The following is an 18,204-nucleotide window of genomic DNA, read 5'->3' as shown; positions in this document are numbered from 1 at the left end:
CTTAGAAGTAGTGTAATCTAATTCTTCTTATTTTTTAATTATTACACTAAAAAAAAAAAAAAGGTCTAATACGTCTTAAATTGCAGCAACGTATACTACACTTTAAAAAAAAGAGGTCTAATGCATCTTGATTTGCAGTAACGTCTAATTCTTAATTTTTTTTAGTGTAGTATTCGGTGGATTTAAGAAAACATTTATAATAATAATAAAATAAAAAAATCTAATGCATCTTTTAGCAATGTAGTGTATTATAAATAAAAATAAAAAATAAAAAATAAATAAAGAAGCAATGTCGTGTATTATGAAAAAAAAAAAAAAAAAAGTCTATTATAGAACTCTATTCAACTAATATTAGATTAACATTAGACTTTTTGTTCATATCAACTTCTAATTACAAATATCTTAAAAAAAACTAATTAGATAAACCCAATTCGAATCAAATATCACTCCCAAAACTAATTAGATAAAACAGGAATACAAAAACTTCTAATTAAAATGAATTACAAGGACAAAAACAAAAAAAAAAAAAAAAAAAAAAACTAATTAGATAAAGAGTAAGATGCATAAAACATAAAAATAAAAAAATAACAGAAAGAAGAAGATGAATTTGATCACAATTGAAATCTTATCTGCATCAAATACAACTTCCAAATATTAATATTTTACTATTATATATTGACTCCTTTAATTTTCAAACTAAGTTTTTCGCTCATTTAAAAAAAAAAAAAAAAAAAAATCTTTCTCTCTTCCTCTCCTAGAAGTGGTTTCACATGGAAGACATCTAGACATGGCAAAACGGGCGGTCGGGTCGGGTTCGGGTCGGGTCAATCGGGTTGCGGGTCGGGTCGAATCGGGTTGACCCGTATTTTTCACATGAATTTTTTTTTATTTAATTTTTATATAGAAAACAACATGTATCTGTCATTTGGAAAGTTATGCAACAAATTACTTAATGTAAAATGCATTATTTTGAATTCACCACTTATATCAAGAATGAACTCAATTAAACTTATTAATACTTATTCAACAATTTTAAAATTATATAAATCCTAACATTACTATCTGAAACAAAATAACACAAAGATAAGTAAAACAAATACACAAGTTTTATTTCTGCACAATATCAACCTTCCAAATATAAAACAAAATTACAAATGACTTATTGGATAACTCATTTGATAAAAAAAAAAAAAAAAAAAAAAAAAAAAAAAGAAAAAGAAAAAGAAGAAAGGACTGAGAGATAGGCCTCCCATAAATAAAAGATGATTGTAAGACAATATAAAAAAGCCCCCAAATCCGGTTATAAAACAGCCCAACCAGAGTCAATGGGCATAAGATAGTATCTTGCAATTAGATATGCAGTTGCACCCTTGACCAATGTGAAGTATGAAGTTATGAACTTCTTTCATTTCTTCGGGGGTTTTTTTTTTTTTCATTTTTTATTATTATAATTATTAATAAAAAAATTTCTATCAAACATCTCAATGATGGGTTAAAGGGCACATTGGCTCTAGGAATTTTATCTAGAGAGTTCATTAAGAAATATAAGTTAAAACAAAATTTAATTAAAATAAAACTTGACTATATCGAGTTAGCCAAAAAAAAAAAAAAAAGCATGCAAATGCATAAAGTTTTACAATTTCTTTCTACGAGTTTTCATATTTTGAATCATTAGTAACCCTTTGTATTTCCTAAAAATTAAATTATATAATGTTATATAATGTTTATACTTTACATGCACACATTCGCACACATCACAATTAACACAAAAAAAAAACATTAAAAAAACATTCATAAACAGTATTAAACACACTCACACATATAATATAAATTTATAATAAAATAGATACTCGCAACTCACAAATATTCACTCTTTATTCTTAGAGTTGAAGATACCAAGATAGTCAGATAATTAACTGAGATGAGATGAGATTCATGAGAGAGAGATCTATATGAATTGTGTTGTTGTTTGGTTTTAGGATGGGTTGATTTGTGTTGTTTTAGTTTTGGACTAGGTTGGCTTGTGTTATTGTTTAGTTTTAGGGTGTGCAAAATTTAAGTCAGGGTGTTCAAAAATATTTTTTAAAGTAAATTAAGCTAATAAAAAATATTTTTTTTATATATAATATTTTTATTTTCAAGTCAAGGGGTTCATTTGAACCCCTGAACAACACTTAATGCTGCCCTTGACATTAGTACATAATCAAGAATTTTGTTTGATGCTTTGTAGCCTAATTAGCACCTCCACATGTACAAAGTACTTAGAGGTTTAAGGAAAAAAGTGTTTGAGTTGAGGGTTAATATCATACTATCACTATCTCAAAAAAAAAAAAAAAAAGATTTAGTTTTATGGAAATTATAAATCAAGAACATAGTAAAGACATATTCTAAATAAGATAACTATAAGAGCATTCACACAGTGTCTTTGTAAAATAGAATAAGTCCCACAATTTGCCCAACCAATTCCCAAAACTGTCCACATTAACTTATGTATGTAAAATCTATCCACAACTATGATGTTCATGTAAATTTATACTGTCACTATTATTTTAAAAATTCAATAAAATTTGATATTTTAATAAGATAAATTTAGTATAAATAATTTGATATGAGCATTTTTGAAAAATAATTATGTAAAATAGAAAAATAAATTACTATCTAAAATAAACATTAATTTGTGCAGGAGTCTAAAAGCATTGGCATTGGGGATGCAAAAAAAAAAAAAAAAAAATCTATTTTGCATCCTCAAACACTACTTTATTTATTTTACTAACTTATTTTACAACTCACCTACATCCTAATTTTTATTTTTACATACAATTTAATAAAATAATATAAACTACCTAATAAAACAATAAAAAGTATTATTTTCTCTCTTTTTCCCCACTCACTTTTTCTTTTCACACACAACCACTATTATTTATTTTTATTTTTTAAAACCAATGAATAGTAAAGTTGCATATATGCAACCTTACTATATTCATAGATTGCAAATTTTTTAAGTTTACAAACCCAAATGAAGTGGGCTTTGAATGGCTTAGGTTGTAAAATAGCAACTGGGGGGTGTTTTAAACCCCCAATGCTAGTGCCCTAAGCCAAGAAAAGGTTAAACCCCTCAAAAGAGGCACTTTTCATTTACCCCCAAACCAATTCAAAATATCCAAATATACATTTTAAAAGAAAAAAAAAAATTATCCAAACAATAGATTTCCGACATTATTCAAGAATAAAATATGCTATCTTACTCCACGACCAAACAGACTCTTAGCAAGGACTATACACCCTATATCATTTCCATTACCCAAAAAAAAAAAAAGAAAAAAAAAAAAGGTTCATAAAATTATATGTGCGCGAAATTTCAAGAAAGACTCGAAACAAGTCTCAATATCATAGACAAAAAAGCTTCAAGAAAACAAGTAACAGCTCCAAGAAAACAAGGTACATTCTTGTTGCTTTGCTTCATTCTTAGTTCCATAGCATCACTGTGATTCTTAGTTGTATTACATTTCTTTATACGTGCAAAACCATTTCTCATTCATAAGCGCATTACCTTTCACAACTTTCTTTAGTTTTTGCTATCCATGCATGCTGGAACATTATAAATCTTGCGTAGTTGAATTTTTACAATTCTTGTTAATGTTAGCATTGTTCAGCTAGTTTGGTGGGTTTGTCTTCCTTTTCTGTTCAAAACTTTCCACAATTAGTTTCTTGTTAACCAAGAAACATTCATTATTTTGATATACTGTACGATTACGATTTATAAGAATAATCGCTTTGAAGGCATTGCTATGTCAATCTAAAGAAAATGATTAGGCCCTGTGGTCCAGTTGGTTCCTATAACAGATTAGGATTAGTAAAACACTGAAATTTATATGGTGCTTCTAGCTTTTATTTTTTATTGGATTCTTTACAGTTTTTTCATACCGTGGAAAATTTATTTGTATGTTTAAATCTGATGGTTGAAAACAAGAATCTGTTGAGTTGTATTACGGCTTTAAGTTTGTGTTACTCTGGTCCTAAAGATATGCATGGTTGCCTTGTTTTTGGACTCTAAACCCTTTGGGTTGTCAATTTAGATGGATGTATTTTTTGGAGTCCTGATTCTCACCTGTCATTTGGAAATGTGGTTTTTGGATGATATAAGAGTTAATTAGCCCTTTCCTTAGAACTTTACAAATTTCATTTATTTGCTATATCAGATGGGACACAGACACCGCCTTCTTATACAAGATCTCGTCTTCCAGAATTTGAAGCTCAAGAGCAGCCTGATTCAAGCCTTCAACCAGAAAAAACCAATTGGATCCACCGAGGTTGGAACAGGGACTGGAGCCTGATGAAAAAGGATCACGCAACTTAGCGTGGAAGCCTAATTTAAGCCAAAACTCTGTACCCAAAATAAACAGCATCAATCAAGTTAGTGTGGTAGCGATTTGTTTGACAGAATTTTCATAATTTAAAGTTATTTTTATGTTGGTCTTGCATGAGAATTAATAGTCATGGATAAGCTAAATACATTTTACAGTTGAGTTTTTACTAGGTCAAGCTGATATAGTAATTATCCATTACATGCCTAATTGATAAGTTATGTTGATTGAAATGATAACCTAGGCTTAGTGACACAAAACAAGCAAATCCTTTGCAACATGAAAACTAAACAACAGGAAAATAATGATAGAACCTTGGAGTTAACACCAAGCTAAGGACACCTAGGGTTGGTTGGAGTTGACACCAGGCCACGGAGACAATTTCAATAGAAAATTTTATTCATCAAAATAATGTCCTCTTTGATAGGAGAACTATACTTTGTTCATACAGGAACACTGAATCCTAATTCTAACTGTCATAGAAAACCCTAATAGCATATTATAAAAATAACCCTTACATTAAATAAAATAATAATAAACCTAATAAAGTTTTAGGACCTATAAATTAAATACAACTGACCAAGAGTACACAGACTTGCAAATTTAAATTAAAAATAAACATATAGATCCTTATATATGTTAGCATTGGTTAATTTGGATACTTATACCTTAGTATGGTAGACAGATCGTGGAGACAACACCTGCACTTCCTCCACTTCGGGCTGAAACTAATGCCAATACATCCAATATATTCCAGGGGAAACAGATTGAAGCATCAATGACCCCATCACAACCTCCAAGGTGATTTTCTTGTTGAATTTGTGGGTAGTTTCTGAGTATGGCTTTAGTTTTGAACCTGAGCTTCTATGAGCCTTGCCTTCTTATTTGAATGTGATTCCTTACAGAAAGAGGAAAATGGTATCTGGAAATGATACTGATCAGGTCTTTGAACCACCTGGAGATATCTCTCACTGTGCAAGTCATTTAGCGGTAATACATTGACTGGTGATTTGTAATTCCCCTCATGCTCTACCTCTAGTCCTCTACACTTTTGTCCATGTGAATGGCTCTGCATGCTTGTGCAAGTTAGTTTTTTTTAGGAGATTTTAGTTTAATAGTCATCTAGGAGTCCTGATACTACTAGGATAAGAAAGAGTCTTATATTTGTGCTCAATGCACTCAAAGACAGATGAAGTTGATCAATAACATACTAATGGGCTATTTGATGCTGGGCTAAGTCATTTTTCTTCAAGGTGATTGGTGAGATACACAAGAACCTAAAGAATTGTAGTACAACTTATGATCTGTGTTACTCCGGTCATAAATATATGCATGGTTGTCTTGTTCTTGAAGTCTAAAACCCTTTGGCTTGTCGATTGAGATGGACTTATTTCTTGGACTATTAGGAAGGTGTGAAGCCACTGTAAACAAGCTAAAGCCATACTGACTGAACTCTAGAACTGGTTTCAACAATTTCACTGTAAAATGCATGTTGAGAGACTATTTAAATGATAGTTCATGTTCAAAATATAAATGAAAAAGTTTGATAGTTGGATATATGTAATGCCTCAAGCATCCTGGATCAAGTCTTCAGATTATTCTCTAAAGGTTTAAAATTTATGTAGTATAAGTAATAGTTAATTAGCCCTTCCATAGAAACTTACAAATTTCGTACATTTGCTTTATCAGATGGGACATGGACACCAGCCTTCAATACCCATATCAGAAGCTCAACTTATTGGAGAAGCAGAACTCCAATTGGATTTGCCAAGGACGCATGCAAGCCAAATGTCTACATCCAGGGTAAGCAGCATCATTAATCAAGTTAGTGTGGCACCAATGTGGTTGACAGAACATTTTCATGATTTTAAAGTGTACATTTTGTGTTGGCCTTGCATGAGGCTTCTACTAACAGAACTGGATATGCTAGATAAATTTTACATTTGAGTTTTTACTAGGTCATCTATATATAGTAATTAGCCCTTCCTTAGAAGCTTACAAATTCCATTCATTTGCTCTATTAGATGAGACAGAGATAGCAGTCTTCTGTAAGAAAATATCCTCTTCCTGAATTAGAAGCTCATGTGCAGCCTCATTCAAGCCCTTCAACCATAAAAAACCAATTGGATCCGCCAAGGTTGGAACAAGGACAAGTGCCTGCTGAAAAAGGATCACGCCACTTTGTGTGGATGCCTCATTTAAGCCAAATGCCTGCAACCAGATCACGCAGCCTCGATCAAGTTAGTGCGGCGGTGATTTTTTTGACAGTAATTTCATAGTTTAAAGTGTATTTTTATGTTGGTCTCGCATGAGACTAAATAGACATGGATAAGATAAATTCATTTTACAGTTGAGTTCAAGCTGATATAGTGGTTATCCATTCCATGCTTAATTGATGAATGGCTCTGCATGCTTGTGCAAGTTAGTTTTTTATGAGATTTTAGTTTAATAGTCAAACTAGGAGTCCTAATACTACTTAGATAAGAAAGAATCTAATATATGTATTTGTGCTCAATGTAGTCAAAGAGAGATGAAGTTGATCAATAACATACTAATGGGCCCATTTAATGTTGGGCTCAGAATTGTAGTACAACTTAAAATCTGTGTTACTCTGGTCCTAAATATATGCATGGTTGTCTTGTTCTTGTAGTATAAATCCCTTTGGGTTATCAATTGAGATGGACATATTTCTCGAAGTCATTTTTTATTAGCCTAATCCTCAGGTCACAATTAATGAAATTGTCATGACTTATTGTAAATGATCCTAAATGGTGTTCCTAACATGATATTAAGCAAAATCTATGCATCTAATAATATTTTTGGCATTAAATGTCACTGTAAAGTGAGATTTTTCAACTATATAATACAAAGTCATCCATACTATATTTTTTTAGCCGAGTGAAAATTTTCCATGATTTAGATCTCAACTGATTTGTTTGCTCACAGTCAGTTGTCAAGCCAGCTTTATTATACTTAATCTGGAAATAATTTGGATTGCTGTATCATTTTTTTCCATTAATTGTTGGTAATTTTTAATGCATTTCCTAAATACCTAAAATTAGTTACATGTATCCAGGTTCCTGTGAGTCATCAGCTACTTTGGAGGTTTACCAATTTGGGTTACTTCAACTGGCTTTGGGCTTTGATTGTTTTAGTTTCTTAAGAGTGGTTCTGTATTCCCTTTTTATTTACAAAGAAATGGAAAGGGGAAAAGATGAATAGCATGTCAGTAAACATTCCCTTGCACTATTAGGAATAAGTGAAGCCACTGTATACAAGCTAAAGCCATGCTGACTGAACTCTGGAATTGGTTTCTACAATTTCACTGTAAAATTCATGTTGAGAGACTATTTTATGATAGTTCATTTTCAAATTTAAATGGAAAAAGTTTTATAGTTGGATATATGTAATGCCTCAAGCATCCTGGATCAAGTCTTCAGATTATTCTCTAAAGGTTTAAAATTTTTGTAGTATAAGTAACAGTTAATTAGCCCTTCCTTAGAAACTTACAAATTTCATTAATTAGCCCTTCCTTGGAAATGGACTCCGGCGTGCTATATCCATATCAGAAGCTCAAGAGACTAGAGAAGCAGAACATTTTCATGCAAGCAAATGTCTGCATCCAGGGTAAGCAGCATCATTAATCAAGTTAGTTTGGCACCAATGTGTTTGACAGAACATTTTCAAGATTTTATAGCGTGCGTTTTTGTTGGTCTTGCATGACTTCTGCTAGCAGAAATGGATAAGCTAGATACATTTTACAGTTGAGTTTTTACTAGGTCAAGTTGATATAGCAGTTATCCATCCCATGCTTAATTGATGAGTTCTATTTCTTGAATTGTCCAACTCCAACTATGGTTGATGCTGTCATTTATGGTGTCTTAATGAAGTTCAATTCAATCACTGCTCAGGAGGCTGAACAACGGAGAAGTTTGGTGGTTGGCAATGATAAAGAAATCGAAAAGCTTCAAGGCAATCTACAAACCATGAAGGCGGAGCTCAAAGAGGTTGAGAAAAGTCAATTTGCACAAAAGTTTTGGTTTGAAAAGCTCAAGCACATATCCTCTGAGATGAATGCCGTTCTTGACGAGTGGAACACTCCAACGACCAAATTGAAAGTTCAGAATGAAGAGAATGTGCAGAAGGTATGCTCTTCCATTGCCTCACTTTTATGCTGTTTCTACTAAGTTGAAAAACTTGTCCTGTGTCGTGACATTGCTTGCAAGAGTAAAGAAATTAGATGAGATTGTAGGACAGCGAGGGATACATTTTGAGGTGTACACTTTATGCTGATCTTGCATGATATGTTGGAGGCAATCCTTTTGCTTTCAAAGGGGAGCTTGTGCATCCACATACTGCTCATTTCCTTTTGAAATCGGCATTAATTCACAACCACATTTGCTATCCAATGAGCAGCAGCAAGAGAGAAGGAAAGAGAGATTTGATCGCCCAGGCTAAGAGGGCTGATCTCAAAATCGCATACCAAACTTCTGCTTCTCGGGCTTCCTCAACTCAGTCGAATACAGAGGGACTAGCGGTGTATCAAGATAATGTGCAGAATTTCATCAACGTGAATGAAGATCCCTACACGATCTGCAAGCCAGATAATGAGGTGGGTTGTATCAATTCTCAAACCTGTACTTCTCTTAGTCCTATATTCTGTGTCTTTTTACATGGCTAAGTTTTGTTCTTCTTCTTCTTGTTCTCTCTTTTTTTTTTTTTTTTTTGGCTCAAGGAGTTGAGGAACAGTGCTGTTGGGTCTTTGGCTCCAGAGGTAAGGTGTTCTTTATATTTATCAATATGTACTCAGGATTTTTTAATTTTTTTTTTAATAATCCAATTATTACAACAAGTAGATCCGAGGAACTTGAACCTTGATACTCTTTAAAAAAGAGACCAGTTAATGTCATTCAACTTTTGCTATTTGTACTCAAATCTTGCTTGATTGGATTAAGCACTTTTGACACCATTTTTGGAAATATCTCCACCTTGAACTTATCCCAATACATCCATTATATCTTTTGTCCAGGAGAGACAGGTTGAAGCACTTGTGAACCCATTACCACCTTCAAGGTCATTTTCTTTGTTTCAGTCAGAATTTATGGGTATTTTCTGATGGAAGAGTATGGCTTTAGTTTTGCACCTGATCTTCTATTAACCTTGCCTTCTTATTTTAGTGCGGTTCCTCACAGTGAACATCCTGGAGAAATTCCTGATAAGTACTTTGAACAACCTGCTGGTGGTAATATCTCTCTGTGCAAAGCCATTTAGATGTGATTAACTTGGAGTGTCAGTTTCAAGTGTACAAATGAACATTAAAGGGCATGTATTGTGGATAAACATGAGCTCCCAAATGGCTAAAATGTCTCATGAACTTCATGGTTTGAAAACTTGCTTGACTATTTATACAAAAATGCTTAAAATCATTGCTTTCTTCATCTGTGATAGGGGCCGAAGACCAACAATTTCTTGAAGACCTACAGTGGGCTGATGGCCTACTGGAAGATCATGATCCATTGGTTAACCTACAAGAAGATTTAGAAGATGATCAAAAACAGTGAAGATCATATCTCATTTTTTTTTATGAACGTGAAGATCATATCTCATATACTTAGGTGAGAGATGTAAAGATATAAATATGATGAGTTAAGCAGATCTTGTCGTTATAACAATCTGCTTATTTCGAAGCTTGTTTCTGTTGACAACCTTGTAAATGTATGAAGGGATATGCTGATGTTTTTGTAACCACCTTGAATTGTTTAGAAGACAACAAAACTTCATACGTTGTGATGTTGATGGATGTTCACTGATCTTACGACTCCTGGTGCACAATCATGTATTTGCTCTCCTCCTCTTCTTTTTTCTTTTTCTGTGTTTGGATTAATAATTCAAAAAAATTATTATAATTTTGAAAATGATGGGAATTTTAGTCTCATTAATTTTAATCTCTATTGTTTAGATGGGTATGTTTAAAAATTATGAAATTAGAGTATTTTAATATTTACACTAATGATTTTATGGCCATAATTTGGTGTTGGTGTACGTATGTCTTATAATGGTAGTGGTGGTGGTGTCTGTGGCAGTGGCAGCAGAGGAGATAAAAGGATTTCCTTGGTTTAGCAGAGCGGTCGACCAGACTGCTAAAAAGCTTAAAAACCCCTAAGTAAATTTCCTTCAAAACAATTTCATTTTAAATTTGACGTAGTATTTTTTTAAAAAAAAAAAATTGATACAAGACATGAGTATTAACTTTTTCTTTTTTTTTTGAAGTGAAGTATAAATTAATTTTATTGAGTTACATTTGCTAAGTTTTTCTCCTTTTTATAGGGGCAATTTTGAAACAGATGCAAACAAACTAACATGTATTGGGAGGTATTTTAGGGGGAGGAATTTAATGAGGAAAATTACTCCTTTTTAGGAGTAATTTTAAGAAGAAATTTTCAAGAGCCTTGTTGTATCTCAACTTGTTGGCACATTCTGGTGTTTCCAAAGAGCACATTAGGGTTCAAATTTCTAGTCTCTAACTATTGAATTATAAAAAATAAAAAATAAATAAAGGAAGCAAATCAAGAATATACATTTAAATTTAAATTTAAATTTATTTACGAGTGATTTAAAAACATAATAAAGTAGATAACTAAACTTCTTGACACATGTCTCACAAATTGAACTTTAGCTAGGTTATAGGCTTATTTCAAATGATGTAATCTAGATTGAGGACTCTCCTCCTCTAGATTTGGAATCTCTGTACTTTGATTTAGCTCATATTGCTACTTAAATAAAATTTCAGTCCATTTTCAAAAAAAATATATATGCAGATCCTTCATCCATATTAAAATATTAACTCATGATAGGTGAGTGATGATAAAAACACCAACATATTTAGTATATTGAATGAAAATTATGTTAGGAATAGGAATTCTCATTATTAGTAATGTAAGATGTTGTCATAAAGCAAAGAGTCTTTTTTTTTTTTTCTCAAAAAGAGTCTTATAAAAAATAGTAATAAAATAATTATACTTGTGTTATGGGATCTAATTATCCTAAAAAAAATTTTCAAGTGAAAATCATTGTCTGATGTTAAAATCTATAAGCAATTATGCATATCAAAATTAATGGAAAAAGAGAAAAAAAAAATCATTTTTGCATCCCAACTGTATAACTAAAAAGCATGCACGTTTGTTAGAGAGAGAGAGAGAGAGAGAAATTTTTAAATTTATTATGCACATCAAGAAGTTTGTTAGAAAGGAATAAGTATTCCTTAGTTTAAGAAAATAACTATTGGTACGGAATAACCGTAGATTGAGCCAAGGATAGGCATAATAGGACTTTGCTTACACACATATAACTAACATCCACTAGTTCCTTTACAATATGTTTATATGGATTTTGTTACATTACGAAACTTGTTTTCTTAGGTTGTAGAAGCAAATTACATTTTTTTAACCTAAACTTTCACATCGATTGCACTCTTAATCGCTGACCTATCGAAACGCATGATTAACTCCCAAAAGTTATAACTTTGCTTTAATATCTCCACTATCATCCATTTTGGTGTTAGTCTAATAAAATTTTGTATTGAAAGACCAATTTACCCCTCTTTCAAAACAAATGGTTGAGGGATTGGCATTTCGATGCTAATATTCTATTAAAGTTAATGCAAAACAAATGGTAGAGGGTTTAGTGTAACATATTTTTAATTATTGGGAAGTTGATTGTGTCTTTTGATAGTTCAAGAAGTAAATGGAATCAAGTTGATATTTTAAGGTGACAAAGTGTAATTTGTCCTAGTTTATAAGTACTTTAAAAATATATTGACATTTAATTTTATACAACTTCAGAAATCAAATAACTTCGCACTAACTAAATGTTTTCAAATACATTCTTACATGCAAAATTCTTTGTTATAATTTTCTTCAATAGAGAGAAAGTTAAACATTATTAGTAAGAATACATGACTAGATTAGTAAGAATACATGACTAGGAGGTTAACATCCGACAACATCCATTTTACTTTAATAGATTTAAGATTTAAAATCTTTCATGTTTGTTCTATGATCTAAATTTCTTATTTTTTATTATCAAACCAAATCACAAAATGGATATCTCTTTTATGTAAGTGAAATTCAATTTTAATTTCTTATTTGATCTTAATTGATCTTAAGAAACTTTAGCAATTAAGTTAATATAGTAAAATATCAATTTCAATATTGCGAGATAGGGTTAAGAGCCCTGTAATTCAACTGTCACCTCTTAAGGTATGTTTGGATACCGCTTATTTTGTTGAAAACTAAAAATTGAAAACACTGTAGTAAAATAATTTTTAAATGTGTAAATAGTGCCATGAGACCCATTTTTAATGAAAGTTTTGTTGAAAAAAGATATTTGTAGATCTCGTAAACAGTACACGAGACCCACTAAAAAAGCAAAAAAAAGGCTAGTGCGCTTTCTTAAAAAAAAAAAAAAAAAAAAAAAAGGCCGAAATGCAGACGTTGAGTCTATTTCAGTTGTACCCAAATGGGTATTTAGCATTTCTAATGAAGACATTCAAATCACTCTTCTCCTAAGTTCTAACTATCGAGTTTTCTATATAAAAATAATTAAAAAAATTAATAAAAAAAAATAAAAAAACCCTAAGACAGGCATCCATAAATTAAAGTTAATTGTAACTTGTAAGCCGATATAGAAATGGGCCATTGGCCTACAAAATCCAATTATTAAAAAGCCCAACAGGAGTCGATTGGCATAGGGTAATCTCTCGCTATTTGATATTTTGATCAATGTGAAGTAAGAAGTTATGCACTACTCCCTTTCTTTTCTTTTTTTGGTTAAATTTCCTATCAAACCTCTCTATGATGAGTTACAACATACAAGGGTGTATTACATAATCAACGATTTTGTTTGATGGAAATTACAGGTCCGTAACATAGTGAAGAGTGAAGACATATTCTGAAGATGAAAATTGTGACTTCGTGTGTGTTTTTGTATCTTGAATCTTGATTATAAGCATGTTTTATTGTTTATTTTTCTTACTATTTGTGGGTTTCACATAAATCACCTAGTTATTTTGTTTACCTTTTACTTTTTATTTATATTACTTTTAGCAAAAAGTTTTCATAAATACTAACAAATCAGGATTTAAGTTGTTTTTTGGGATGTGTAAAATTATAAATGTAAAATAGTTTGTGCAACAAGTTTAACCGTATTCTAAATAAGGTAACTACAAACAAAACTAATATATTCCAAACATTAATTTTAAAAGAAAACAAAAAGAAAAACCAATTTATCCAAAAAAAAAAAAACATTATTCTGGAATAAAATATCCTACCCTAGTCCATAATGGAGTTAACTAAATCCCACGCACCAAATAGACCATAATAGCAAGGACCATACACCGTACATATATAAATCCCTGTCCCTATATAAACGAGAAAGGTGTTAACAGAATTTGTCCTGCGCGCGCAATTTTAAGAGTCTCTCTCTCTCTCTCTCTCTCTCTCTCTCTCAGAAAACAAGGTACAGTTCTTGACGCATTTGCTTCATTCTTAGTTCCATAGCAGCATTGTGATTCTCCTAGCATTACATTTCTTTATAGGTGCAGAACTATTTCTCATTCATAAACACATTACGTTTCACATCTTTCTTTAGTTTTTTCTATTCATGCATGCTGGTACATTATCTATCTTGTATATTTGAACTATTACAATTCTTGTTAATGTTGCATTTTTCAGCTAGTTTAGCGGGTTTGTCTTCTTTTTCTGCTCAAAACTTTCCACTGTCACTTTCTTGTTTGCCAAGAAACCGATCATTATTTTTGATATACTATGTAAATCTTAAGGAAATATATGATTAGGCCCATGTGGTCCAGTTGGTTCCTATAATAAATTAAGTTTAGTAAAACACTAAATTTGATATGATGCTTCTAGCTACATCTGAGATATGAGAAAATAACTTTAACTCACACACAATCATAACTGTTTGATGGAGACTATTACTTTCGAGGTACATCCTATAACTCCCACATCTCATAGAATACACGCTTGCAACCATATTTAAAGCATTTTTAATCTTTTTGCTTTTTATTTTCTTTGCATATTTTCTTTAAGCACATCATACATAGGCATATAAAAGAGAGAAAAGAAATATCCAAGATGTTAAGCATTTGACATCGCACTTTTGCTATACCGAAGCATACGAATGTCTTTGACACTGCACTTTTGCTATGCCGAAGTATACAGGTGTCATATTATGATTGGCGGGCAACAGTGGTGAGATGGTTATTTATACCTTTGTCTTAGGATTTTCTAGTCCTACCTGTCAAAAAGAGTGATATGAGTGTTAAGGTTTAAGAGATAACTTAATCTTACTCATCACAAACAAGAGCCACAAAACTCACTTACTTAGTTGTGCATAGAGATGCTCATCTAAGCTACAAGAGATACAAAGTTTAGAAACTTTGTTTCAATGGCCATCCAAGGTACACAAGTACCAATGTACACAAACACACACTGTTTTTGTATTTTTTGATTTTTCCTTTTTATTTTTATTTTGAAAACAAAACAAAACAAAAACTAAACAACCAAACAAAAATAGACAAACAACATGAAAGCAAAAAGAAAGATGCATATGCATGAAGGCATGATAGAAATGTACAAATGCATGAAAACATAATTCAAAAAAAAAAAAAAAAAAAAACAGATAAGAAATCAAGCAAAGAGGGTCCTACTTTAGATAGACAGAATTAAAGCAAAGGACAAACAAAAAAAGACAATTAAGTCTTAGGCTCCTTTTTCACCCATATAGCACGAGTTTTTGGCCGTGAAGATGGAAAGGCACGTGTCCTAGTATGTCTACTAAAGGACATAGAAGAATTAAAATTCTCCTAAAATTGAGTTAAAAAGTTTAAGACTTTTAATAACTCTCCAAACAAAGGTGTAGGTTCTTGAGAAGAAACCTGTGACCGTTTGGACAATTGCTTATGAGGATACAACTTAAAGCAATTAGGACAAATGTATCCAGCAACACCACAATGATGACAAACATTAGGTTTAACAAAGGATTTAGAATTAGCCAAATCAGTTTTGGATTTTATACCTTTATTACCTTTTTTAGATTGTGGCACAAAGACAGTCCTTGATCTAGAAGCCATGGAAGAGAAGGGGCTGGAGGAAACAGCATATCCTAAGCCAGTCTTGTCAGAACTAGACTTTTGAGCACTCAATACCTCATCAAACTTTGCACTAGATATCCTTTCTATTTGAATTCTAGCTTGACTAAGCTCAACCTCAAGATTCTTGACCTTCTCTTCTAATGAGGCGTTCTCCACAACAAGAGTCTCAACTAACCTTGTAGTCTCATCTAGTTTGACTAACATATCAGCTTTCTCAGTTTTTACCTCATTAAGCTCTTTTCTACCAAAATGAGAAGTCTTCTCAGATTTTATAAATTCAGTACATAGCTTATTATAGGCTTCCTGAATGGTTATCTTCTTGGGTACTTCATCATCAGAAGAATCCTCACTGTCACTAGCACTCTCTACAATCACCTTATCGGTTGAGGCAGCAAATGCCATAACGTGACGACATTCATCCACAAACTCATCAGAAGAGTCATCCTTAGTATCACTCCAAGTAGCAACCAACCTTTATCTTCTAACTTATTGGTCTTTTCCTTCATGAGGTAGTTTGGACACTCTATTCTTATATGACTAAAACTTTTGCACTCATGGCATTGGATGAGGGGTTTCTCATTCTTATCCTTCCTAGAGGATTTAAATTCCCTAGGAGGTTTACCCTTATCCTTTTTCCTAAATTGAAGAAGCTTGATAATCTCATCAATTATGAATGATAGATCCTCATCCTCATCATCATCTTTATCTTCATCTTCGCTTTCAGAGTCCTCAATCTCTTCCTCTATACCCTTAAGAGCCAAGCTTTTATTCTTTCCACCTTTTCCCATTGAGCCTAATCCCATCTCATAGGTTGAAGGTTCCCTACAAGCTCAGTCAAAGGAATTTTATCAATATCCTTTACTTCTTCAATAGCAGTGATCTTGGCATGGAATCTTTTAGGTAAAGACCTAAGGATTTGCCTCACAATTTTGGATTCTGCGATACATTCTCCAAAGTTGAAAGTAGAATTCACAATATCCTTGAGTTTGGCATAGAACTCGTCAAAGGTCTCATCCTCCTCCACCCTTATTTCTTCAAAACTGCTAGTGAGTCTTTGAAGCTTTATAGTCTTTACAGCCTTGGTACCTTCATAGGTGGTCTCAAGAATGGTCCATGCTTCCTTGGCAACTTCTGTGGATGATATTTTCTTAAATGCCTCATTAGTCACCCCACAGAACAAAGCATTCAAGGCCCTATTGTTGAAATTTGCCACAATGATTGTTGCATTATCCCAATCCACCGGCGATTCCTTTGGCTTAATCCAGCCAACTTCAATAGCTTGCCATACCTGTTCACCTAGAGCCTGCAAAAACACTTTCATACGAACTTTCCAGTATGCATAATTAATTCCATCAAATAAAGGAGGAATCAAAAGAGATTGTCCACGATCCATGACAACAGGGGTCAAGGATCACATTCAGGAAATTAATCCAATCAGAGTGAACCCGCTCTGATACCACTTGTTGAGAAATTTAGACCCCGGTTGATAGAATTAACAAGTTTTAAACCCAAGTTGTTAATTAGATTTATTATTAATAAAACTTGTTAAAACAAACAAACATCAATATCATGTCAAAATCATACAGCGAATATAATAAATAAGATAAGATATGATGACCTAGGAAAACCAATGAAACCAACCAGTTTCATAGTAAAAAAACCTAGGGGGAAACCTTCCCGAAAAGCAATCCACTATAGTAAAGAGAAATTTCAGATCTAGTACAAAACCTTTGTCTCTAGACTCTACAATCCCCGTAGATGAACTCACAGTAGAAACCTTCTACCGCTTCAAAACCTCTGAACTCTTCAATATATGAACACCACCCTTTTTGTTGCACGGATCCTAGTATGTGACTAACTTCTTTGCACGAATCCCAGTATGTGACCCACTCACCAACTTGAGGAAGAAGAATGTTGGCTACAAAATTCTTCACTTCATCAATAATGAAGATCAAGAAGCATTTGGTTACAAAACCCTAAAGCGCAAAGATGCAGTAGCTTCTTTCAGAAAGAATAAGGCATCGGTCACCTTTTGCATATGTTCCCCTTGTATTCTCTTATGTGACGGCCTTTAAAATAAGCCTTATATAGGTCTAGGGTTGTGAGAAAAGAAACCCTACTCAAATACATAAGCCTGGCCCAAAAATAAAAATTTGAATTTCCGTAACCTCGACAGATAGCAGCTATTGAGGAGGTGTTGAGAAGGTGTCGAGATTTAATGAATCTTGATAGATAGCGGCTATCGAGGAGGTGTCGAGGAGACAGAAACTTTCTCGATCGATCGACCAGCTATCGAGATTGCGATAAGCATCAGCTGAAGATCTCGATAGATAGCCAGGTGTCGAGGTAGCTATCGAGAAGGTGTCGAGATTTAATGAATTTGCACTTCAGCTTGATTCTTCTTGGACAGACTTGATGACTTCAACACTTAATCTTGAAACCTAATTTCTTGAAGTATTAAAAACACCTAGAACTACCCAATTACAAGTAGAGTGCGTTTTGTCAAAAGATTAGCCAATTTACATAAATAAGTGACATATGTTCTTGGCAAATGAGAACACATATGTCCTAACATTTGTTACAGTTTCCGCGCATGGAATTGAAAGTATGGATGAAGACGTGGAGCACATACTGTCAATGGTGAGACTCTAGCTTATAGATTTTCAATAC

General features: G+C 32.6%; 1 protein-coding gene across 1 annotated transcript; it reads right to left on the bottom strand.

Annotated features, from left to right (window-relative positions):
- Positions 1-15,246: 15,246 nt before the first annotated feature.
- Positions 15,247-16,322, bottom strand: LOC136063145 (uncharacterized). Its single transcript, XM_065763083.1, has 2 exons — positions 16,007-16,322; positions 15,247-15,899 (listed from the first exon to the last, which is right to left on the bottom strand). The coding sequence occupies exons 1-2, from the start codon at positions 16,320-16,322 to the stop codon at positions 15,247-15,249; spliced, it is 969 nt and encodes a 322-aa protein (XP_065619155.1).
- Positions 16,323-18,204: the final 1,882 nt, after the last annotated feature.

This window comes from Quercus suber, unplaced genomic scaffold (assembly GCF_002906115.3).
Source record: "Quercus suber isolate HL8 unplaced genomic scaffold, Cork oak 2.0 scaffold_491, whole genome shotgun sequence".
Taxonomy (NCBI): Eukaryota; Viridiplantae; Streptophyta; class Magnoliopsida; order Fagales; family Fagaceae; genus Quercus; species Quercus suber.
This window is presented reverse-complemented; position numbering and strand designations above follow the sequence as displayed.